Genomic DNA, 27,452 nt, shown 5'->3' on the forward strand with positions numbered 1-27,452 from the left:
CACGTGGGGCCAGGGAAAAGACGAGGAGCACACTAAGATCAAATGACAGGTCCGAAGACAATGAAGATATACTATATGCAGAGATTCTAACAGCCAACTGCAGTAGCAAGGGACAGCTGGTCATGAAAGACAGTTCACTGAGAATAGAAGTTTCAGATATGACAGGGACTGAAGGCAAGAACATGTCAATGGAAGGAAATAAAATGCCTCAGAGGAAGCAGATGGAGACTCAGTGGGAGGAGGAAAGGGCGAGGTCAGTTTTTGTGTACGGGCTCCAAGAAGCCAAGGGGGACAACTTTGAAGAAATAAAACAGGAGGAGAAAAAAATGATTGAAGGCATCATGAAGACAATAGGTGAGGGCGATATGACCCAGGTGACAAATTTTCAGAGAATTGGGTGGTTTGCGAGTGGAAGGATACGGCCTGTCAGAGTAACTTTCAAGGAAGAATCAGTTCGAACCAGGATTCTGCAAGAGAAAGAAAGACTGAGGGACAAACAGGGGTACCAGAGAGTATACCTCGACCTCGACAGAACACAAGAAGAAAGGACTACACTGAAAGAGAGGGTACAGAGACGCAAGGAGGAACAAGAGGCAATGACGAAAATGAGTAGGACCCAGACACAGGAGGAAGGGCAAACACACCCCACAGAATCTCCCACCAAAAGACTCCAACCGCAACATTCCCAACGTAACTGAGCAACCTATACTACAACCCATTCACTGTTCCCTCTGCCACCAACCCCCATATCACAAACCTCACCCCAACAGCTGTCCCTTATGGGCATTCTGACCCCACCCTCATCATCACAAACCCCACCTACACCACAGCCCCATATAGGCCCCCACCAAGGCTCTCGCTCCCCCAACCCCAATATTCTTGCATGACCACAATGATAGAAGAGAAACTGAAAGTTTGGTACACAAACGCGGATGGAATAACGAATAAACATGAGGAGTGGAACGAAAGAATCAGTGAAAAATCCCCAGACATCATAGCAGTCACAGAAACAAAACTCACTGAGACAATAACAGACACAATCTTCCCAATGGGATATCAGATCCTGAGGAAAGATAGAAGGAGTAGAGGGGGAGGAGGGGTTGCACTGCTCATAAAACACCGATGGGGATTTGAGGAAATGGAAGGCATGGACATGATTGGAGAGAGACTACATTGTAGGTACAATTCAGTCCGGAGAACATAAAGTAGTCATTGGAGTGATGTATAACCCACCACAGAACTGCAGGAGGCCAAGAGAGGAGTACGAAGAAAACAACAGGGTGATGGTGGACACACTGGCTGAGGTGGCAAGAAGAGCTCACTCGAGCAGAGCAAAGTTACTGGTAATGGGCGATTTTAACCACAGGGAGATCGACTGGGAAAACCTGGAGCCACATGGGGGTCCCGAAACATGGAGAGCCAAGATGATGGATGTGGTACTTGAAAACCTCATGCATCAACATGTCAGGGACACAACCAGAGAGAGAGGGGAGGATGAGCCAGCAAGACTGGATCTTGTGTTCACCCTGAGCAGTTCAGACATTAAGGACATCACTTACGAGAGGCCCCTTGGAGCTAGCGATCACGTGGTTCTGAGTTTTGATTATATAGTAGAGTTACAAGTGGAGAAGGTAACAGGAACTGAAGGGGACAGGCCAAACTATAAAAGGGGGGACTACACAGGTATGAGAAACTTCCTGCAGGAGGTTCAGTGGGACAGAGAAATGGTAGGAAAATCAGTAAACGAGATGATGGAATATGTGGCAACAAAGTGCAAGGAGGCAGAGGAAAGTTTTGTTCCCAAGGGAAACAGAAATAATAGGAAGACCAAAACGAGTCCTTGGTTTACCCGAAGGTGTAGGGAGGCAAAAACTAAGTGCAACAGAGAATGGAAAAGGTACAGAAGGCATAGGACCCAGGAAAACAAGGAGATTAGTAGAAGAGCCAGAAATGAGTATGCACAGATAAGGAGGGAGGCCCAGCGACAGTATGAAAACGACATAGCATCGAAAGTCAAATCTGACCCGAAACTGCTGTATAGCCACATTAGGAGGAAGACAACAGTCAAGGACCAGGTGATAAGGCTGAGGAAAGAAGGTGGAGAACTCACAAGAAACGATTAAAAGGTATGTGAGGAGCTCAACACGAGATTTAAGGAAGTATTTACAGTAGAGACAGGAAGGATTCTGGGGGGACAGACCAGATGGGGACACCAGCAAGGAATACACCAACAAGTGTTGGACGACATACATACAGATGAGGAGGAGGTGAGGAAACTGCTAAGGGACATCGATACCTCAGAGGTAATGGGACCGGACAACATCTCCCTGTGGGTCCTTAGAGAGGGAGCAGATATGTTTTGAGTGCCACTTACCACAATCTTCAACACGTCCCTGGAAACTGGGCAACTACCTGAGGTATGGAAGACGGCAAATGTAGTTCCCATTTTTAAAAAAGGAGACAGAAAAGAGGCACTAAACTATAGACCTGTGTCATTGACGTGTATAGTATGCAAAATTATGGAGAAGATTATCAGGAGGAGAGTGGTGGAGCACCTGGAACGGAACAAGAGTATAAATGCCAACCAGCACGGATTCACGGAAGGCAAATCCTGTGTCACAAACCTTCTGGAGTTTTATGATAAAATAACAGAAGTAAGACACGAGAGAGAGGGGTGGGTTGATTGCATCTTCTTGGACTGCAAGAAGGCCTTTGACACAGTTCCTCACAAGAGATTAGTGCAGAAGCTAGAGCATCAGGAGCATATAACAGGAAGGGCACTGCAATGGATCAGAGAATACCTGACAGGGAGGCAACAACGAGTCATGGTACGTAATGATGTATCACAGTGGGCACCTGTGACGAGCGGGGTCCCACAGGGGTCGGCCCTAGGACCAGTGCTATTTTTGGTATATGTGAACGACATGATGGAAGGGTTAGACTCAGAAGTGTCCCTGTTTGCAGATGATGTGAAGTTAATGAGGAGAATTAAATCTGATGAGGACCAGGCAGGACTTCAAAGAGACCTGGACAGACTGGACACTTGGTCCAGCAAATGGCTTCTCGAATTTAATCCTGCCAAATGCAAAGTCATGAAGATAGGGGAAGGGCACAGAAGACCACAGACAGAGTATAGGCTAGGTGGCCAAAGACTGCAAACCTCACTCAAGGAGAAAGATCTTGGGGTGAGTATAACACCGAGCATGTCTCCGGAAGCACACATCAATCAGATAACTGCTGCAGCATATGGGCGCCTGGCAAACCTGAGAACAGCATTCCGATACCTTAGTAAGGAATCGTTCAAGACACAGTACACCGTGTATGTCAGGCCCATACTGGAGTATGCAGCACCTGTTTGGAAACCGCACTTGATAAAGCACGTCAAGAAACTAGAGAAAGTACAAAGGTTTGCCACAAGGTTAGTTCCAGAGCTAAGGGGAATGTCCTATGAAGAAAGATTAAGGGAAATCGGCCTGACGACACTGGAGGACAGGAGGGTCAGGGGAGACACGATAACGACATATAAAATACTGTGTGGAATAGACAAGGTGGACAAAGACAGGATGTTCCAGGGAGGGGACACAGAAACAAGAGGCCACAATTGGAAGTTGAAGACACAAATGAGTCAGAGAGATATTATTATTATCACACTGGCCGATTCCCACCAAGGCAGGGTGGCCCGAAAAAGAAAAACTTTCACCATCATTCACTCCATCACTGTCTTGCCAGAAGGGTGCTTTACACTACAGTTTTTAAACTGCAACATTAACACCCCTCCTTCAGAGTGCAGGCACTGTACTTCCCATCTCCAGGACTCAAGTCCGGCCTGCCGGTTTCCCTGAACCCCTTCATAAATGTTACTTTGCTCACACTCCAACAGCACGTCAAGTATTAAAAACCATTTGTCTCCATTCACTCCTATCAAACACGCTCATGCATACCTGCTGGAAGTCCAAGCCCCTCGCACACAAAACCTCCTTTACCCCCTCTCTCCAACCTTTCCTAGGCCGACCCCTACCCCGCCTTCCTTCCACTACAGACTGATACACTCTTGAAGTCATTCTGTTTCGCTCCATTCTCTCTACATGTCCGAACCACCTCAACAACCCTTCCTCAGCCCTCTGGACAACAGTTTTGGTAATCCCGCACCTCCTCCTAACTTCCAAACTACGAATTCTCTGCATTATATTCACACCACACATTGCCCTCAGACATGACATCTCCACTGCCTCCAGCCTTCTCCTCGCTGCAACATTCATCACCCATGCTTCACACCCATATAAGAGCGTTGGTAAAACTATACTCTCATACATTCCCCTCTTCGCCTCCAAGGACAAAGTTCTTTGTCTCCACAGACTCCTAAGTGCACCACTCACTCTTTTTCCCTCATCAATTCTATGATTCACCTCATCTTTCATAGACCCATCCACTGACACGTCCACTCCCAAATATCTGAATACATTCACCTCCTCCATACTCTCTCCCTCCAATCTGATATTCAATCTTTCATCACCTAATCTTTTTGTTATCCTCATAACCTTACTCTTTCCTGTATTCACCTTTAATTTTCTTCTTTTGCACACCCTACCAAATTCATCCACCAATCTCTGCAACTTCTCTTCAGAATCTCCCAAGAGCACAGTGTCATCAGCAAAGAGCAGCTGTGACAACTCCCACTTTGTGTGTGATTCTTTATCTTTTAACTCCACACCTCTTGTCAAGACCCTTGCATTTACTTCTCTTACAACCCCATCTATAAATATATTAAACAACCACGGTGACATCACACATCCTTGTCTAAGGCCTACTTTTACTGGGAAATAATTTCCCTCTTTCCTACATACTCTAACTTGAGCCTCACTATCCTCGTAAAAACTCTTCACTGCTTTCAGTAACCTACCTCCTACACCATACACTTGCAACATCTGCCACATTGCCCCCCTATCCACCCTGTCATACGCCTTTTCCAAATCCATAAATGCCACAAAGACCTCTTTAGCCTTATCTAAATACTGTTCACTTATATGTTTCACTGTAAACACCTGGTCCACACACCCCCTACCTTTCCTAAAGCCTCCTTGTTCATCTGCTATCCTATTCTCCGTCTTACTCTTAATTCTTTCAATTATAACTCTACCATACACTTTACCAGGTATACTCAGCAGACTTATCCCCCTATAATTTTTGCACTCTCTTTTATCCCCTTTGCCTTTATACAAAGGAACTATGCATGCTCTCTGCCAATCCCTAGGTACCCTACCCTCTTCCATACATTTATTAAATAACTGCACCAACCACTCCAAAACTATATCCCCACCTGCTTTTAACATTTCTATCTTCATCCCATCAATCCCGGCTGCCTTACCCCCTTTCATTTTACCTACTGCCTCACGAACTTCCCCCACACTCACAACTGGCTCTTCCTCACTCCTACAAGATGTTATTCCTCCTTGCCCTATACACGAAATCACAGCTTCCCTATCTTCATCAACATTTAACAATTCCTCAAAATATTCCCTCCATCTTCCCAATACCTCTAACTCTCCATTTAATAACTCTCCTCTCCTATTTTTAACTGACAAATCCATTTGTTCTCTAGGCTTTCTTAACTTGTTAATCTCACTCCAAAACTTTTTCTTATTTTCAACAAAATTTGTTGATAACATCTCACCCACTCTCTCATTTGCTCTCTTTTTACATTGCTTCACCACTCTCTTAACCTCTCTCTTTTTCTCCATATACTCTTCCCTCCTTGCATCACTTCTACTTTGTAAAAACTTCTCATATGCTAACTTTTTCTCCCTTACTACTCTCTTTACATCATCATTCCACCAATCGCTCCTCTTCCCTCCCGCACCCACTTTCCTGTAACCACAAACTTCTGCTGAACACTCTAACACTACATTTTTAAACCTACCCCATACCTCTTCGACCCCATTGCCTATGCTCTCATTAGCCCATCTATCCCCCAATAGCTGTTTATATCTTACCCTAACTGCCTCCTCTTTTAGTTTATAAACCTTCACCTCTCTCTTCCCTGATGCTTCTATTCTCCTTGTATCCCATCTACCTTTTACTCTCAGTGTAGCTACAACTAGAAAGTGATCTGATATATCTGTGGCCCCTCTATAAACATGTACATCCTGAAGTCTACTCAACAGTCTTTTATCTACCAATACATAATCCAACAAACTACTGTCATTTCGCCCTACATCATATCTTGTATACTTATTTATCCTCTTTTTCTTAAAATATGTATTACCTATAACTAAACCCCTTTCTATACAAAGTTCAATCAAAGGGCTCCCATTATCATTTACACCTGGCACCCCAAACTTACCTACCACACCCTCTCTAAAAGTTTCTCCTACTTTAGCATTCAGGTCCCCTACCACAATTACTCTCTCACTTGGTTCAAAGGCTCCTATACATTCACTTAACATCTCCCAAAATCTCTCTCTCTCCTCTGCATTCCTCTCTTCTCCAGGTGCATACACGCTTATTATGACCCACTTCTCGCATCCAACCTTTACTTTAATCCACATAATTCTTGAATTTACACATTCATATTCTCTTTTCTCCTTCCATAACTGATCATTTAACATTACTGCTACCCCTTCCTTTGCTCTAACTCTCTCAGATACTCCAGATTTAATCCCATTTATTTCCCCCCACTGAAACTCTCCTACCCCCTTCAGCTTTGTTTCGCTTAGGGCCAGGACATCCAACTTCTTTTCATTCATAACATCAGCAATCATCTGTTTCTTGTAATCCGCACTACATCCACGCACATTTAAGCATCCCAGTTTTATAAAGTTTTTCTTCTTCTCTTTTTTAGTAAGTGTCTACAGGAGAAGGGGTTACTAGCCCATTGCTCCCAGCATTTTAGTCGCCTCATACGACACGTATGGCTTACGGAGGAAAGATTCTTTTCCACTTACCCATGAACAATAGAAGAAATAAAGAAGAACAAGAACTATTTAGAAAAAGGAGAAAAACCTAGATGTATGTATATATATATGCATGTGCGTGTCTGTGAAGTGTGACCAAAGTGTTAGTAGGAGTAGCAAGATATCCCTGTTATCTAGCGTGTTTATGAGACAGAAAAAGAAACCAGCAATCCTACCATCATGCAAAACAGTTACAGGTTTCTGTTTCACAGTCATCTGGCAGGACGGTAGTACTTCCCTGGGTGGTTGCTGTCTACCAACCTACTACCTATGGGGGGAGAGAGATATTAGGAAGTATTTCTTCAGTCATAGAGTTGTAAGGCAGTGGAATAGCCTAGAAAATGACGTAGTGGAGGCAGGAACCATACACAGTTTTAAGACGAGGTTTGATAAAGCTCATGGAGCGGGGAGAGAGAGGGCCCAGTAGCAACCGGTGAAGAGGCGGGGCCAGGAGCTAAGACTCGACCCCTGCAACCACAAATAGGTGAGTACAAATAGGTGAGTACACGGTGCTACTGTCCTGCCAAGTGAGTGTAAAACGAAAGCCTGTGATTGTTTTACATGATGGTAGGATTGCTGATATCTTTTGTCTGTCATATAAATATGCAAGATTACAGGTATGTCTTGCTGCTTCTACTTACACTTAGGTCACACTACACATACATGTACACATTTATTTATACACACTCATCCGAGTTTTCTTTGATTTTATCTTAATAGTTCTTGGTCTTATTACTTTTCCTTTTATATCCACGGGGAAGTGGAATAAGAATCTTTCCTCCGTAAGCCATGCGTGTTGTAAAAGTCAACTAAAATGCCGGGAACAATGGGCTAATAACCCCTTTTCCTGTAAAGATTACTAAAAAGAATAAGAAGAAGAAAATTGTCAAAGTGGGAAGTCTGAATGTGCGTGGATGTTGTGTAAATGATAAGAAAGAGATGATTGTGGATGTTATGAATGAGAAGAAGCTGGATGTCCTGGCTTTAAGTGAAACAAAGCTGAAGGGGATGGGAGAGTTTCAATGGAGAAGAATAAATGGGATTAGGTCAGGGGTTTCAAATAGAGTTAGAGCTAAAGAAGGAGTAGCAATAATGTTGAAGGATAAGCTATGGCAGGAAAAGAGGGACTATAAATGTATTAATTCAAGGATTATGTGGAGGAAAATAAAGATTGGATGTGAAAAGTGGGTTATAATAAGCGTGTATGCACCTGGAGAAGAGAGAAGTGTAGAGGAGAGAGAGAGATTTTCGGAAATGTTGAGTGAATGCGTGGGGAGTTTTGAATCAAGTGTGAGAGTAATGGTGGTTGGGGATTTCAATGCTAAAGTGGGTAAAAATGTTTTGGAGGGAGTAGTAGGTAAATTTGGGGTGCCAGGGGTAAATGTAAATGGGGAGCCTTTAATTGAGCTATGTGTAGAAAGAGATTTGGTAATAAGTAATACATATTTTATGAAAAAGAGGATAAATAAATATACAAGGTATTATGTAGCACGTAATGAAAGTAGTTTATTAGATTATGTATTGGTGGATAAAAGGTTGATGGGTAGGCTCCAGGGTGTACATGTTTATAGAGGGGCAACTGATATATCGGATCATTATTTAGTTGTAGCTACAGTTAGAGTAAGAGGTAGATGGGAAAAGAGGAAGGTGGCAACAACAAGTAAGAGGGAGGTGAAAGTGTATAAACTAAGGAAGGAGGAAGTTCGGGCGAGATATAAGCAACTATTGGCAGAAAGGTGGGCTAGTGCAAAGATGAGTAGTGGGGGGGTTGAAGAGGGTTGGAATAGTTTTAAAAATGCAGTATTAGAATGTGGGGCAGAAGTTTGTGGTTATAGGAGGGTGGGGGCAGGAGGAAAGAGGAGTGATTGGTGGAATGATGAAGTAAAGGGTGTGATAAAAGAGAAAAAGGTAGCTTATGAGAGGTTTTTACAAAGCAGAAGTGTTATAAGAAGAGCAGAGTATATGGAGAGTAAAAGAAAAGTAAAGAGAGTGGTGAGAGAGTGCAAAAGGAGAGCAGATGATAGAGTGGGAGAGGCACTGTCAAGAAATTTTAATGAAAATAAGAAAAAAATTTGTAGTGAGTTAAACAAGTTAAGAAAGCCTAGGGAAAGTGGGGATTTGTCAGTTAAAAACAGAGTAGGGGAGTTAGTAGATGGGGAGATGGAGGTATTAGATAGATGGCGAGAATATTTTGAGGAACTTTTAAATGTTAAGGAAGAAAGAGAGGCAGTAATTTCATGCACTGGTCAGGGAGGTATACCATCTTTTAGGAGTGAAGAAGAGCAGAATGTAAGTGTGGGGGAGGTACGTGAGGCATTACGTAGAATGAAAGGGAGTAAAGCAGCTGGAACTGATGGGATCATGACAGAAATGTTAAAAGCAGGGGGGGATGTAGTGTTGGAGTGGTTGGTACTTTTGTTTCATAAATGTATGAAAGAGGGGAAGGTACCTAGGGATTGGCAGAGAGCATGTATAGTCCCTTTATATAAAGGGAAAGGGGACAAAAGAGACTGTAAAAATTATAGAGGAATAAGTTTACTGAGTATACCAGGAAAAGTGTACGGTAGAGTTATAATTGAAAGAATTAGAGGTAAGACAGAATGTAGGATTGCGGATGAGCAAGGAGGTTTCAGAGTGGGTAGGGGATGTGTAGATCAAGTGTTTACATTGAAGCATATATGTGAACAGTATTTAGATAAAGGTAGGGAAGTTTTTATTGCATTTATGGATTTAGAAAAGGCATATGATAGAGTGGATAGAGGAGCAATGTGGCAGATGTTGCAAGTATATGGAATAGGTGGTAAGTTATTAAATGCTGTAAAGAGTTTTTATGAGGATAGTGAGGCTCAGGTTAGGGTGTGTACAAGAGAGGGAGACTACTTCCCGGTAAAAGTAGGTCTTAGACAGGGATGTGTAATGTCACCATGGTTGTTTAATATATTTATAGATGGGGTTGTAAAAGAAGTAAATGCTAGGGTGTTCGGGAGAGGGGTGGGATTAAATTATGGGGAATCAAATTCAAAATGGGAATTGACACAGTTACTTTTTGCTGATGATACTGTGCTTATGGGAGATTCTAAAGAAAAATTGCAAAGGTTAGTGGATGAGTTTGAGAATGTGTGTAAAGGTAGAAAGTTGAAAGTGAACATAGAAAAGAGTAAGGTGATGAGGGTATCAAATGATTTAGATAAAGAAAAATTGGATATCAAATTGGGGAGGAGGAGTATGGAAGAAGTGAATGTTTTCAGATACTTGGGAGTTGACGTGTCGGCGGATGGATTTATGAAGGATGAGGTTAATCATAGAATTGATGAGGGAAAAAAGGTGAGTGCTGCGTTGAGGTATATGTGGAGTCAAAAAACGTTATCTATGGAGGCAAAGAAGGGAATGTATGAAAGTATAGTAGTACCAACACTCTTATATGGATGTGAAGCTTGGGTGGTAAATGCAGCAGCGAGGAGACGGTTGGAGGCAGTGGAGATGTCCTGTCTAAGGGCAATGTGTGGTGTAAATATTATGCAGAAAATTCGGAGTGTGGAAATTAGGAGAAGGTGTGGAGTTAATAAAAGCATTAGTCAGAGGGCAGAAGAGGGGTTGTTGAGGTGGTATGGTCATTTAGAGAGAATGGATCAAAGTAGAATGACATGGAAAGCATATAAATCTATAGGGGAAGGAAGGAGGGGTAGGGGTCGTCCTTGAAAGGGTTGGAAAGAGGGGGTAAAGGAGGTTTTGTGGGCTAGGGGCTTGGACTTCCAGCAAGCGTGCATGAGCGTATTAGATAGGAGTGAATGGAGGCGAATAATACTTGGGACCTGACGATCTGTTGGAGTGTGAGCAGGGTAATATTTAGTGAAGGGATTCAGGGAAACCGGTTATTTTCATATAGTCGGACTTGAGTCCTGGAAATGGGAAGTACAATGCCTGCACTTTAAAGGAGGGGTTTGGGATATTGGCAGTTTGGAGGGATATGTTGTGTATCTTTATACGTATATGCTTCTGAACTGTTGTATCCTGAGCACCTTTGCAAAAGCAGTGATAATGTGTGAGTGTGGTGAAAGTGTTGAATGATGATGAAAGTATTTTCTTTTTGGGGATTTTCTTTCTTTTTTGGGTCACCCTGCCTCGGTGGGAGACGGCCGACTTGTTGGAAAAAAAAAAAAAAAAAGAGAGAGAATGGCATAGCTATAGCTTTAGACCCAATCTTTAACACGTTACTGGGTTTGTATGTTGCATGTTTGCAATCGATATAGGAAATACATAATTAGTATATTTATAATTTATTCACTATAATGATATGCATATAATTAAAGGAGTTGGAGGTGACACAAATAAAGGAGTCGGAGTCGAAGGTTTTATGTGCCGATTCCACAGCCCTGGTAACAACACTCTTAAACGAGTGTGAAAAATGGGTTGTAAATTTTGCAGCAAAAAGGAGGCTGGAGGCAGTGGAGATGTCATGTCTTAAGGGCAATGTGTGGTGTAAATATTATGCAAGAGAAGTCAGTGTGGAAATTAGCAGAAGGTGTGGAATTACTAAAAGTATTATTCAGAGGACTGAAGAAGGGCTGTTGAGGTGGTTTGGTCATTTAGAGAGGATGGTGCACAATAGGATGACTTGGAGGATGTATAAATCTGAGGTTTAGGGAAGGTGGGGTAGGGGTCTTCCTAGAAAAGGTTGGAGGGAGGGGGTAAAGAAGATTTTTGTGTGCAAGGTGCTTGGACATACAACAGGCATGTGAGAGAGCATTAGATAGGAGTGAGTGGAGACCAATGGTTTTTGGGACTTTGAGATGTTGGAGTATGAGCAGGGTAATATTTTGTGAATGGATTCAGGGAAACTGGTTAGCTGGACTAGAGTCCTGGAGGTGGAAAGTACAATGTCCACACTTTAAAGGAAGGGTTTTAGATATTGGCTGTTTGGAGTGACATCTGAACTGTCATAACTGCAAGTCTCTGAAAAGACAGTGATAGTGTGAATGATGGTGAAAGTTTTTTTTTTTTTTTTTTTTTTTGGGGGGGGTCACTCTGTCTCGATGGGACATGGCAAACATGTTAAAAAAAAACAAATTTTTAGTTTTTAATTTTTTTTAACACTCCAGCCTTCTTCCACTGAGGTAGGGTGACCCGATGAAGAAAACACTTTCACTGTCACTCATTCAATCACTGTCTTGTCAGAAGCATGCTGACATTACAGTTCAGATGAATCTCCAAACTACAACATCCCCACCCCCTACTTCCAAGTGTAGACATTACACTTCCTACCTCCAAATAATCTTTAAAGGTATTTTTTGAATTGGCAATCTCCATACAAGGATGTGATTCACCAAACCCTCTTACACAATGACATATGCCTTACCATATTTTCTGTATGTTTTGTATCACTATCCTGTCATACATATTACCCTAACACTAAAATATTAATACCTCTGGCCCTTGCAACATTCACACTTATTTTTGTCTTATACAGTGGTCCCCCGCTTTTCGTAGTTCCCGGCAATCATAAAATTCGTCAATCATAGGGGTATTTTCATATAAACATGGACTCGCTTTTCATAGGTTGACTCGCGAGTTGTAGTTTGTCCGGGACGCGTACGCACGGCGTGAGCCAGGGCGGCAGCCAGTCTGGCATTGTTTACCAGTGAGCGAAGGTCCCCTTGCGTGCTCCAGCGAAATATTTCATAATATTCCATTTATTTTAGTGTTTGCAAGTACTAAATAAGCTACCATGGCTCCAAAGAAAGCTCCTAGTGCCAAGCCTGTGGTAAAAAAGGTGAGAAATACGATTGAATTTAAGAAAACCATCATTGAACAATATGAAAGTGGTACAAGTGTGGCTGAACTGTCCAGGATGTATAAGAAACCCTACACAACCTTATGTTCCATAGTGGCCAAGAAAAATGAAATAAAGGATGCTGTTGTTGCAAAGGGAGTAACTATGCTGACAAAAATGAGATCACCAGTACTGGAAGAGGTTGAGAAGTTATTAATGGTGTGGATAAATGAGAAACAATTAGCAGGATATACTCTTATGACTTTGTTTATTTGTGAAAAGGCTAGGCAGTTGCATGAAGATTTGGTAAAGAAATTGCCTGCAAATAGTGGTGAAGAGAGTGAATTTAAGGCCAGCAAAGGCTGGTTTGAGAGATTTAAGAACCGTACTGGCATACACAGTGTGGTAAGGCATGGTGAGGCTGCCAGTTCGGACCACAAGGCGGCTGAAAAATATGTGCATGAATTCCAGGAGTACATAAACAGTGAAGGACTGAAACCTGAACAAGTGTTCAATTGTGACGAAACAGGCCTCTTTTGGAAGAAAATGCCAAAGAGGACCTTCATTACACAAGAGGAAAAGGCAATGCCAGGACATAAGCCTATGAAAGACAGGCTGACGCAAATGTTCTGCGCTAATGCTAGTGGGGATTTCAAAGTGAAGCCATTACTAGTGTACCATTCTGAAAATCCCAGTGTGTTCAGGAAAAACAATGTTATGAAGAGTAAACTGTGTGTGTTTTGGAAATCTAGTAGTAAGGCATGGGTCACGAGGGAAATTTTCGTCGAGTGGTTCAATGAAGTGTTTGGCCCTAGTGTGAAGGAGTATCTCCTGGAAAAGAAATTGGATCTCAAGTGCGTGCTAGTAATGGACAATGCACCTGCTCATCCTCCAAACTTGGATGACCTAATTTTCGAGGAGTTTGGGTTCATCACTGTAAAGTTCTTGCCCCCGAATACCACTCCTCTCCTCCAACCCATGGACCAGCAGGTTATTGCAAACTTTAAAAAACTCTACACAAAAGCAATGTTTCACAGGTGCTTGACTGTGACCACAGACACTCACTTGACCCTAAGGGAATTTTGGAGAGAACACTTCAGCATCCTCCACTGCATAACCCTTATAGGTATGGCTTGGGAGGGAGTGACTACCAGGACTTTGAACTCCGCCTGGAGAAAATTGTGGCCAGATTGTGTCGACAAGAGGGATTTTGAAGGATTTGGGACTGACCCTAATGAGCCTATGTCTGTTGTAAAATCAATTGTGGCACTGGGGAGTTCCATGGGGTTGGATGTGAGTTTGGAGGATGTGGAAGAATTGGTGGAAGACCACAATGAAGAGCTCACCACTGAAGAGCTGCAAGAGCTTCAGCAGGAAGAGCAACACATCGCAGCTCAGAATCTTGCTGCAGAGGAGGAGGAAGAGAGATGGAAGAAGGTGCCTTCTTCAGAAATTAAAGAGATTTTTACTATGTGGGGTAAGATGGAAAGCTTTATGGAGAAACATCACCCTAACAAGGTTGTTGCAAGCCAGGTTGGCAACATGTGCAGTGACAAAGTCTTGGGCCATTTTAGGGAAGTGTTAAAGAGACGCCAGAAACAGAGCTCTCTCCACAGTTATTTTGTGAGACAGGACTCCAGTGACTCTCAAGGTGGTCCTAGTGGCATTAAGAAACAGAGAAGAGAAGCAACCCCAGAAAAGCAAATGGTACCTGAGGTGTTGATGGAAGGGGATTCCCCATCCAAACTATAAACAATCCACTCTCTCTCCTCCTCCAGTCTCCCATACACTAAGAAGAATCTCCAATAAAGGTAAGTGTCATGCTGTTAATGTTTCATTCATCATTTCCCACTGTACTGTTTATGTACTACATGTATATTTCATGTTAAAAATTTTTTTTGTTTTAATACTTCTGGGTGTCAGGAACGAATTAATTGTATTTACATTATTTCTTATGGGGAAAATTGATTCGTAAATCGTAAATTTCATTTATAGTAATGGCTCCAGGAATGGATTAATTACGAACAACGAGGGACCACTGTATTAGAAATCCAGTACAATAAATATTATAAAAATTCTTATTTTTTTTTGAAGTTAATGATGGCTGTTTCTACATGGTATTTTAAATATTAAAAATGGCCATCAGTTACAAGATATTTCTATATGATGTAATGAAAATCTTTGACAAAGAAAAAGGTTCTATTGAATTATTTTCACCAAGATAAGCTACTGATCTCAAAAATGACATGAAAATAATTCACAGGGAAGCATCTAGCATATATGGGATATATAGTACCTGGGATATAGGAGATAATGAGATTTAAGCCAGGGAGAGGGGTAGCCCCAATTCCTTGCAGTAAAAGGTAAAACCCCTTCCCAGGTTTAATTAAGGCACTTCTCTTAAAGGAACCAGCAGTAAATCCTCAAGTGGATTATACATGTTACTGCATGACTTTTTTTTTTATTTTATTTTTACCTGAATGGTTGTCTCTTGCCAAGGCAGGGTGACCAAAAGAAACACACACCATCATTCATTCAACTGCTGATTTGCCAGAAGTGTGCTGACAGCATAATCCAGATTACCCTCCAACTGCAACATCCCTACCCCTCCTTCAGTGAAAGAACTGTCCTTCCCATTGCCAGGACTCAAGTCCCACTAACCAGTTTCCTAGAATCTCTTTATAGATGCTCCCTTGCTCATACTCCAACAGCATGTTCATTAGAACACCTTTGTCTCCACTCACTCTTACCTAACATGCTCAAACAAGCCTGCTGGATGCTCAAATCCCTAAAACTCAAGCTTCCTTAACCCATTCCTGAGATGACCCCTAACATCCCTCTTACATTTCACCTCAAATTTACACATCCTCTTTGTTATCTTATCCCTTCTCATCCTCTCTAAATGTCTACATCAGCAACCCTTTCTCAGTCCTCTGGATTATACCCTTGGTGATCCCACACTGTCTTTTAATGACTACACCCAGAACCCTCTACACAATATTCACACCACACACTGATCTCAAACATGACATCTCCACTGCATCTAGCCTTCTTCTTACAGTAACATTCATACCCATGACTCACACCCATACAAAAGTATTGGTACCACTACACTCTGGGCACACTGCAAGTTAAAAATATGTGAAGAACTTCAAACATTCCATTAGTGACTGAAATGAGTCATGAGTCAATGAATGTAATGGTTGCAAAAGGTAGATCCTCAACTAGAAAACAAAATATTAATAAAGTCACAAATATTTAAAAACTGTACACTGCTAAAGGAATGAATTTATAAATTAACATTCACATAGAGCCTTATAGTTACCATAGGAATTGCAAAGATGAGCATGACTGCACAAGTGGATGCTGACATGCCTGAGAAATCACTGATCACACCAGCCATGATGCCACCAATTATTCCTCCTACGTCAAAGAAAGTGGACAAGTCGGCACTCTCCTCCGCTGAGTATGATGGAGCTGCAGGGTAATCATATTTTAGTAAAAAAAAAAAGTTCCTCACAAATAACTAATGTGAACACCTTAACCCTTTCAGGGTCCAGACCCCCCAATCTGAAAATTCCCCACAGGGTCAAAAAACAGATTATTGTATTTTCTTATGAAATGGCTGAGAATCTTTTCCTGAAAATAATAAAACAAAAAGTACAAAATTTGATCAAAAATTGACAAAATTACGCTCTCGCGAATTTTGCTATAAGCGATATTTACACATCGGCTATTTTGCCCACTTTGAGTCCTATTTTCGGCCCATTACATTGTCCCATTAGACCAAATGCTTAGCTATTTCACTAGTATGTGTTCCATTTTATATATTTTTTTTTTATTAGCTATTTCACTAGTATGTGTTCCATTTTATATATTTTTTTTTATTATCACACTGGCCGATTCCCACCAAGGCAGGGTGGCCCGAAAAAGAAAAATTTTCACCATCATTCACTCCATCACTGTCTTGCCAGAAGGGTGCTTTACACTACAGTTTTTAAACTGCAACATTAACACCCCTCCTTCAGAGTGCAGGCACTGTACTTCCCATCTCCAGGACTCAAATCCGGCCTGCCGGTTTCCCTGAACCCCTTCATAAATGTTACTTTGCTCACACTCCAACAGCACGTCAAGTACTAAAAACCATTTGTCTCCATTCACTCCTATCAAACACGCTCACGCATGCCTGCTGGAAGTCCAAGCCCCTCGCACACAAAACCTCCTTTACCCCCTCCCTTCAACCTTTCCTAGGCCGACCCCAACCCCGCCTTCCTTCCACTACAGACTGATACACTCTTGAAGTCATTCTGTTTCGCTCCATTCTCTCTACATGTCCGAACCACCTCAACAACCCTTCCTCAGCCCTCTGGACAACAGTTTTGGTAATCCCGCACCTCCTCCTAACTTTCAAACTACGAATTCTCTGCATTATATTCACACCACACATTGCCCTCAGACATCACATCTCCACTACCTCCAGCCTTCTCCTCGCTGCAACATTCATCACCCATGCTTCACATCCACATAAGAGCGTTGGTAAAACTATACTCTCATACATTCCCCTCTTTGCCTCCAAGGACAAAGTTCTTTGTCTCCACAGACTCCTAAGTGCACCACTCACCCTTTTCCCCTCATCAATTCTATGATTCACCTCATCTTTCATAGACCCATCCGCTGACACGTCCACTCCCAAATATCTGAATACATTCACCTTCTCCATACTCTCTCCCTCCAATCTGATATCCAATCTTTCATCATCTAATCTTTTTGTTATCCTCATAACCTTACTCTTTCCTGTATTCACTTTTAATTTTCTTCTTTTGCATACCCTACCAAATTCATCCACCAATCTCTGCAACTTCTCTTCAGAATCTCCCAAGAGCACAGTGTCATCAGCAAAGAGCAACTGTGACAACTCCCACTTTATGTGTGATTCTTTATCTTTTAACTCCACGCCTCTTGCCAAGACCCTTGCATTTACTTCTCTTACAACCCCATCTATAAATATATTAAACAACCACAGAGACATCACACATCCTTGTCTAAGGCCTACTTTTACTGAGAAATAATTTCCCTCTTTCCTACATACTCTAACTTGAGCCTCACTATCCTCGTAAAAACTCTTCACTGCTTTCAGTAACCTACCTCCTACACCATACACCTGCAACATCTGCCACATTGCCCCCCTATCCACCCTGTCACACGCCTTTTCCAAATCCATAAATGCCACAAAGACCTCTTTAGCCTTATCTAAATACTGTTCACTTATGTTTCACTGTAAACACCTGGTCCACACACCCCCTACCTTTCCTAAAGCCTCCTTGTTCATCTGCTATCCTATTTTCCATCTTACTCTTAATTCTTTCAATAATAACTCTACCATACACTTTACCAGGTATACTCAACAGACTTATCCCCCTATAATTTTTGCACTCAATTTTGTCCCCTTTGCCTTTATACAAAGGAACTATACATGCTCTCTGCCAATCTCTAGGTACCTTACCCTCTTCCATACATTTATTAAATAATTGCACCAACCACTCCAAAACTATATCCCCACCTGCTTTTAACATTTCTATCTTTATCCCATCAATCCCGGCTGCCTTACCCCCTTTCATTTTACCTACTGCCTCACGAACTTCCCCCACACTCACAACTGGCTCTTCCTCACTCCTACAAGATGTTATTCCTCCTTGCCCTATACACGAAATCACAGCTTCCCTAACTTCATCAACATTTAACAATTCCTCAATATATTCCCTCCATCTTCCCAATACCTCTAACTCTCCATTTAATAACTCTCCTCTCCTATTTTTAACTGACAAATCCATTTGTTCTCTAGGCTTCCTTAACTTGTTAATCTCACTCCAAAACTTTTTCTTATTTTCAACAAAATTTGTTGATAACATCTCACCCACTCTATCATTTGCTCTCTTTTTACATTGCTTCACCACTCTCTTAACCTCTCTCTTTTTCTCCATATACTCTTCCCTCCTTGCATCACTTCTACTTTGTAAAAACTTCTCATATGCTAACTTTTTCTCCCTTACTACTCTCTTTACATCATCATTCCACCAATCGCTACTCTTCCCTCCCGCACCCACTTTCCTGTAACCACAAACTTCTGCTGAACACTCTAACACTACATTTTTAAACCTACCCCATACCTCTTCGACCCCATTGCCTATGCTCTCATTAGCCCATCTATCCTCCAATAGCTGTTTATATCTTACCCTAACTGCCTCCTCTTTTAGTTTATAAACCTTCACCTCTCTCTTCCCTGATGCTTCTATTCTCCTTGTATCCCATCTACCTTTTACTCTCAGTGTAGCTACAACTAGAAAGTGATCTGATATATCTGTGGCCCCTCTATAAACATGTACATCCTGAAGTCTACTCAACAGTCTTTTATCTACCAATACATAATCCAACAAACTACTGTCATTTCGCCCTACATCATACCTTGTATACTTATTTATCCTCTTTTTCTTAAAATATGTATTACCTATAACTAAACCCCTTTCTATACAAAGTTCAATCAAAGGGCTCCCATTATCATTTACACCTGGCACCCCAAACTTACCTACCACACCCTCTCTAAAAGTTTCTCCTACTTCAACATTCAGGTCCCCTACCACAATTACTCTCTCACTTGGTTCAAAGGCTCCTATACATTCACTTAACATCTCCCAAAATCTCTCTCTCTCCTCTACATTCCTCTCTTCTCCAGGTGCATACACGCTTATTATGACCCACTTCTCGCATCCAACCTTTACTTTAATCCACATAATTCTTGAATTTACACATTCATATTATCTTTTCTCCTTCCATAACTGATCCTTCAACATTACTGCTACCCCTTCCTTTGCTCTAACTCTCTCAGATACTCCAGATTTAATCCCATTTATTTCCCCCCACCAAAACTCCCCTACCCCCTTCAGCTTCATTTCACTTAGGGCCAGGACATCCAACTTCTTTTCATTCATAACATCAGCAATCATCTGTTTCTTGTCATCCGCACTACATCCACGCACATTCAAGCATCCCAGTTTTATCTAGTGAGCATAACAAATCCCCAACTCAACTATTTCAACTACTCAATAAAGTGATCGGAAATTGGTAATCTGACCAATTTCACACACAGTTCAAAATATTCCAATTTCATAATAGGGTCAATAATAAACAATGCAGGCATTCCTGACACTAAAATAACATTTCCTCTGTTAATGTGTTATATTTCCAGGCTTTACAGATGAATTCCATTTTGATTTTTTATTCACAAAGAATTTTTATTCACAGCAATAAAGTAGATTTACTGTTATGCAATATTGCAATAATTGTAAAAATAACATCAGCGCATTCGTAAACACACAGTAGACCCACCAGCTGACGTGTATTGAACATGTGATGTGATTTGTTTAGTCTTGAACATTGGAAAAATTGAACAGTGCAGCTAATTTGAGCTCAATTTCAAGCTATTTTGAGTTCTAAAACCAATTAAAATCACCTCTATTTCTGTAATATATCTTCCATTCTATCAAATGAGACCAAGAAACCGCAAATACAACTGATAAAACCATATGAAAATACAGTGGACCCCCGGATAACGATCAGCTCCCAACTCGACCAATTATGTAAGTTTATTTTTGTAAGTGCTTTTGTAGGTGTATTTTTAGGGGTCTGAAATGGACTAATCTAATTCACAATATTTCTTATGGGAACAAATTCGGTCTATAACGGCACCCAAACAGACTTCTGGATTGAAATAATATCGTTATGTGGGGGTCCACTGTATATCCCAAAGTTGCTGTTTTAATCCAAAAACACAGTTGCAGTTTTTCCTCATTATGCACTGCCTGCTGCAGGATTTGTTTTATATGGTGCACACTTACCACATAGATGCATTCTCTCATATCTAGGCTTATCTGAGTGAGCTGAGCTCATGACATAATACTACGATTTTGACCCTAGTTTCAGAGCCGTAAAACTATGGGACGGACCCTCAAAGGGTTAATTTTCAAATCACATAATTAATAGCTTATCTGTTACTTAAAAAAATGGGATACAAAATCATGGGTGTCACATAAATACTCAAGTTATTTCTGAATTTAATGTCAGTTTACCTTCTGCATTAACTAAAGGTATTTCCTTATATTAACCCCTTGACTGTCGCAACCCCAAATCCTGAGGTGTCTCCTGGTGCCGCAAAATTTCCAAAAAAAAAAAAAAAAATTCTTATGAAATGATAGAGAATCTTTTCCCGATTGTAATGACACCAAAAGAACAAAATTTGATGGAAAACTGATGGAATTATGCTCTCACAAAGTTAGCGACCTCGGCGATATTTACGAATCGGCGATTTCGCCCACTTTGAGCCCTATTTTCAGCTAATTCCAATGTTCCAGTCGACCAAACTCATAGCTATTTCTTTAGAACTCTATTTTTTCTATCGATTAAGTACAAGAAACTGCCCATTTACCAATTTCAACTACCCAATAATGTGGTCAGAAATTTGCAATTTGGCCAATTTCACAAAAATTTAAAAATATGACAATTTCAAAATAGAGTCCAGAATGAACAATGCAGACATTCCTGGCTCTAAAATAACATTTTCTTTGTTCATCAGTCACGTCTCCAGGCCCCTCTGATATTACTCTTGCTTTCTATTTTGAATTTTTATTCAAACAAAAAAATAGAAGATTTACTGTTATGCAGATTACTGCAATATTGTAATAATTGTAAAAATAATGTCAACCCATTCATGACTGCATATTAGAATGGCTTACTTGACATTTATTGGAAAATGACATCATTTGTTTACTTTTGAACATTGGCAAAAATCAAACATTTCCCCTGTTTGAGCTCCATTTCAAGGCTCTTTTCGTAGTAAAACCAATCAAAATCACCTCTATTTCTATAATATGTTTTCCATTCTATCAAATGAGACCAAGAAAACGAGAATACAACCATAAATACTATATGAAAATAGACCACAAAGTCGGCATTTTAATAAAAAAATGGTCGGAGTTTTTTTTCTCATTATGCACTGCGTGCTTCAGGATTTTTTTTATATGGTGCATACTGACCACACAGACCCATTCTTTCACATGTGGGCCTACCAGCTTTCTCCTGCTTGATCTTAAGCCGCTAGAATTTATGAGTATATATACGTCAAAAACGGTGTCTCGTAAGACGTATATATACGACTGAAACAGTCAAAGGGTTAACCTTGGTGAAAACCAATCAACGATACATAGTAATACTGCAGAGCTCTCTGAATACATATTAAGCAATTATTTTCAATCTAATTGCTTACAATAACTTTTAGTTTCAATTATTTACATAACCAATACTATAGTGTTGTTATTATTAACCCTTTGAGTGTCGAGACCCCTGCTCGCAAACTTGCTCATAGTGTGGGAGAATTTAAAGAAAAAAAATTCTTATGAAATAATAGAGAATCTTTTTCCAAAGGTAATGAAACCAAAAGTTCAAAATTTGATGGAAAACTTACGGAATTACACTTGCGAAGTTAGCGGTCTCGGCGATATTTACACATCAGCAATTTTGTCCACTTGGAGCCCTATTTTGAGCCAATTCCTTTGTTCTACTCAACAAAACTCATAGCTATTTCACTAGAACTCCTTTTATTCTATCGACCGAGTAGAAGAAACTGCCCATTTACCTACATCAACTACACAAAAAAAAAAAAGTGAGCAGAAATTACTAATTTGGCCAGTTTCACACAAAATTTAAGAAAGGCTAATTTCAAAATAGGGGCCAAAATAAACAATACAGACATTCCTGGCACTAAAATAACATTTCCTTTTCATTAGTCACATCTCCAGGCCCCTCTTATATTACACTTGCTTTTCATTTTCAATTTTTTATTCACACAAAAAATAGATGATTTACTGTTATTCAGACTACTGCGTAAATGTAATAATTGTATAAATAATATAAGCACATTCGTGAATGCATATTAGACCTACCAGTTGATGTGTATTGCATACGTGACGTGATTTGTTTTCTCTTGAACATGGTCAAAAATCCAACATTTCTGCTACTTTGAGCTCAATTTTAAGCTAATTTTAGTCAGTAACCCATTCAAATCACCTCTATTTCTGTACTATATTTTCCATTCTATCAAATGAGACCAAGAAAACAAGAACACAACCATAAATACAATACGAAAATACACTGCAAAGTTGCTATTTTAGACCAAAAACACAGTCGCAGTTTTTTTCACACTATACACTGCTTGCTGCTGGATTTTTTTTATACTGCACACACAGACCATGCAGACCCATTCTCTCATACGTAGGCCTACCAGCCTTCTCCCGCAAGATTTTAAGCCGCTAGAATTTTGGCATTGTATTACGGGACCGACACTTGCTTCAAAGCCATAATTTTATGAGATCGACACCGAAGGGGTTAAGTTCACAAAGCACAGTACTGTCTCAACAGTAATTCTTATTTTTCTATTTTTCCCACATTGTTGGGTCCCTCAGTACTCATCTTAATGTTAAGCCAACGAATTGCAATTTAATTAGTATATATTGGTATAAAATGCATCAGAACTCAATTGCAGTTACTGCATACAAGAAAAAATTAGCATCATATAAGTAACAAAACAGATTTAACACATAACTAACATAGTATTAAACTGAGAATTAAAACAGCCATTTTACTTCTGTTTATTCTGTAGAACAAAGAAATACCCACTGTTGTTTGCAATGTAGTTTGGTAGCCAGTACAAAAATGTGTAGGATACAAGCTTGGCAAAGAAGAGACACATGGAGAACTCAATTACACCCTGAAATAAAGACAGAAATGATTAGCAGATTATGTAAGCAAAATATGCATACACAGGCATATATATATCCTCAATGAATTTCCATGGTTCAGGGTCTTAGGTTAGTGAACATTAATTTGCAACTATGAGATTTTTAATACCAAACATTCATTAAATTAAGAAGTAGATATGAGGGAGCACACACACACACACACACACACACACACACACACACACACACACACACACACACACATTTCGCATACACACACACGCACACATGAGCATACGCGTGCGCACACACGTGCACACACACACACGATTGGGTGAACTTGGAGCCACATGGGGCCAAGAAAAGTGGAGGGCTAAGATGATGGAGGTGGTACTGGAAAACTTCATGTACTAACATGTAAGGGACACTACCAGAGAGAGAGGAGAGGATGAACCAGTGAAACTGGACCTAGTATTCACCTTGAGTAGTGCAGATATTGAGGACATTACATATAAAAGACCCCTTGGGGCCAGCGATCATGTGGTTTTAAGATTCTAATACACAGTAGAGTTACAAGTGGAGGGGGAAGCAGGAAGAGCCAGATGAATGAAGCCAAACTACAAGAAAGGGGACTATGCAGGAATAAAGAACTTCCTGAATGGGGTTCAGTGGGACAGAGAACTGGCAGGGAAGTCAGTAAATGAGATGATGGAATATGTGACAACAATATGCAAGGAAGCTGAGGAGAGGTTTGTACCCAAAGGTAACAGGAATAATGAAAAAGCCAGGACGAGCCTGTGGTTCACCCAAAGGTGCAGGGAGGCCAAAACCAAGCGTGTTAGGGAATGGAAGTAGTATAGAAGACAAAGTACCCAGGAGAATAAGGAGAGCAGTCATAGAGCCAGAAATGAATATGCACAGGTAAGAAGGGAGGCCCAATGACAATATGAAAATGACATAGCAGCAAAAGCCAAATCTGACCTGAAGCTGTTGTACAGCCACATCAGGAGGAAAACAACAATCAAGGACCAGGTAATCAGGCAAAAGAAGAAAGGAGGAGAGATCACAAGAAACGACTACAAAGTATGTGAGGAACTCAACATGAGATTCAAAGAAGTGTTCACGAAGAAACAGAAGGGACTTCAGAAAGATGGAGAGGTGGGGCACACCACCAAGTGTCAGACACAATACATACAGCCGAGGAAGAAACGAAGAGGCTGCTGAGCAAGCTAGATACCTCAAAGGCGATGGGGCTGGATAACATCTCTCCATGGATTCCGAGGGAGGGAGCAGAGGCGCTATATGTACCCCTAACAACAATATTCAATGCATCTATCGAAACAGGAAGATTACCTGAGGTATGGAAGACAGTATATGTAGTCCCAATTTTTAAAAAAGGAGAGACATGAAGCACTAAACTATAGACCAGTGTCACTGACATTAATATGCAGTCATGGAGAAGATTATCAGGAGAAGAGTGGTGGAACACCTAGAAAGGAATGAGCTTATCAACAACGGGTTTGTGAGACGGGAAATCCTGTGTCACAAACCTACTGGAGTTCTATGACAGGGTGACAGCAGTAAGACATGAGAGAGGGGTGGGTAGACTGCATTTTCTTGGACTGTAAGAAAATGTTTGACACAGTTCCACACAAGAGATTAGTGCAAAAACTGGAGGACCAGGCAGGGATAGCAGGGAAGGCACTACAATCGATCAGGGAATATCTGTCAGGAAGACGGCAACGAGTCATGGTGTGTGGTGAGGTGTCAAAGTGGGCGCTTGTGACGAGTGGGGTTCCACAGGGGTCTGTCCTAGGACCTGTACTGTTTCTGGTATTTGTGAACGACATGACGGAAGGAATAGATTCCGAAGTGTCCCTGTTTGCAGATGATGTGAAGTTGATGAGAAGAATTCAATCGAACGAGGACCAGGCAGAACTACAAAGGGATCTGAATAGGCTGCAGGCCTGGTTCAGCAATTGGCTCCTGGAGTTCAACCCCACCAAGTGCAAAGTCATGAAGATTGGGGAAGGGCAAAGAAGACTGCAGACGGAGTACAGTCTAGGGGGCCAGAGACTACAAACCTCACTCAAGGAAAAAGATCTTGGGCGTGAGTATAACACCAGGCACATCTCCTGAGGCACACATCAACCAAATAATTGCTGCAGTATATGGGTGCCTAGCAAACCTAAGAATAGCATTCAGCCATCTTAATAAGGAATCGTTCAGGACCCTGTACACTGTGTACGTTAGGCCCATACTGGAGTATGTGGCACCAGTTTGGAACCCACACCTGGCCAAGCATATAAAGAAACTAGAGAAAATTCAAAGGTTTGCAACAAGACCAGTCCCAGAGCTAAGGGGTATGTCCTACGAGGAGAGGTTATGGGAAATCGACCTGACGACACTGGAGGGCAGGAGAGATACAGAGGACATGATAAAGACATATAATAAAATGCTGAGAGGAATTGACAAGGTGGACAGAGACAGAATGTTCCAGAGATGGGACACAGCAACAAGGGGACATAGATGGAAGCTGAAGACTCAGATGAGTCACAGGGATGTTAGGAAGTATTTCTTCAGTCACAGAGTAGTAAGGAAGTGGAATAGTTTGGGAGGCAACGTAGTGGAGGCAGGATCCATTCATAGCTTTAACCCTTAAACGGTCCAAACAGATCGACGTTCAAATTCGTATTGCTACAAAAGTAGATCTACTTTTTTTTACATATTTTCAAATATAACAAAAAAAATGTAGATAATAGTTTTTTTACACGTTTTCAAATGTAAAACAAAAAAGATCTACATTTTTTTACATACTTTCAGATGTTGAAAAAACGTATATATACGTTTGGACCATTTAAGGGTTAAACAGAGGTATGATAAAGCTCATGGTGCAGGGAGAGTGATCCAGTAGTGGGGCCAGTGAAGAGGCGGGGCCAGGAGCTATGACTCGACCCCTGCAACCACAACTAGGCGAGTACAACTAGATGAATACACACACACAAAAAAAAAGAAAAAAAAAAGAAGAAGAAGAAGAAGCCAGATTTGTGGAGTGTACCAGTATAACAAAATCCTCCTTTTTCTATGTAATAAACTTCAAGTTAGAAGCAAACAATGCACAGCAGAGATATTATTAACCATGTAAAAAAGAAGAAAAGAATACAGTAGGACCCCATATCTGCTGGTTTGGTATCCACAGTTTACCTCAGCCCGAAAATATTGTACATCTTCCAATTTTATTCATTTTTTATTTTTTGAATAAGAGTACATAAAACATGGTCATATAAAGTTTCACTAAGATGTGTCAGAAAACAGGCACATACTGGCACTGCCAAAAGTTGTCATCTTCTCAGCAGCAGCAACGGCAACGGTGGAAGGTGGTGGCAGTGGGTGGTGGTAGCGGTGGGAAGCAGCAGTGGATGGTGGTGGCGGTGGCGAGTAGCAGTGGGTGGTGGTGGCAGTGGGTGGTGGTAGCGGTGGGAAGTAGCAGTGGATGGTGGTGGCGGTGGCGAGTGGCAGTGGGTGGTGGTGGCAGTGGGTGGTGGTGGCAGTGGGAGGTGGTGGCAGTGGGAGGTGGTGGCAGTGGTGTGGTGGTGGTGATTGGCAGTGGGTGGTAGTGGCAGCAATGGGAGGGGGTGGCAGTGGGTGGTGGTGGCAGTTGGTGGTGGTAGCGGTGGGAAGTAGCAGTGGATGGCGGTGGCGATGGCGAGTGGCAGTGGGTGGTGGTGGCAGTGGGTGGTGGTGGCAGTGGGAGGTGGTGGCAGTGGGAGGTGGTGGCAGTGGTGTGGTGGTGGTGATTGGCAGTGGGTGGTAGTGGCAGCAATGGGAGGGGGTGGCAGTGGGTGGTAGTGGGAGGTGGTGGTGGTAGTGGTGAGTGGTGGCGGCGGTGGGTGGTGGCGGTGGTGGGTGGTGGTGGTGGTGGGTGGTGGTGGAGGGTGGTGGTGG

At 41.5% G+C, this 27,452-nt stretch overlaps 1 protein-coding gene across 5 annotated transcripts in view; it reads right to left on the reverse strand.

Moving 5' to 3' along the window:
* MFS16 (major facilitator superfamily transporter 16) overlaps window positions 1-27,452 on the reverse strand; it is a 168,800-nt gene that overhangs the window by 25,084 nt on the left and 116,264 nt on the right. For all 5 annotated transcript variants that reach the window (XM_070083733.1, XM_070083737.1, XM_070083732.1 and 2 more), the window contains 2 exons: window positions 23,446-23,536; window positions 16,046-16,197 (listed from right to left, as the gene is read on the reverse strand). In XM_070083733.1, the coding sequence (XP_069939834.1) occupies window positions 16,046-16,197; window positions 23,446-23,536 (243 nt within the window). The remainder of the gene's footprint in view (window positions 1-16,045; window positions 16,198-23,445; window positions 23,537-27,452) is intronic.

The sequence above is a fragment of the Cherax quadricarinatus genome, chromosome 10, assembly GCF_038502225.1.
Source record: "Cherax quadricarinatus isolate ZL_2023a chromosome 10, ASM3850222v1, whole genome shotgun sequence".
Taxonomy (NCBI): Eukaryota; Metazoa; Arthropoda; class Malacostraca; order Decapoda; family Parastacidae; genus Cherax; species Cherax quadricarinatus.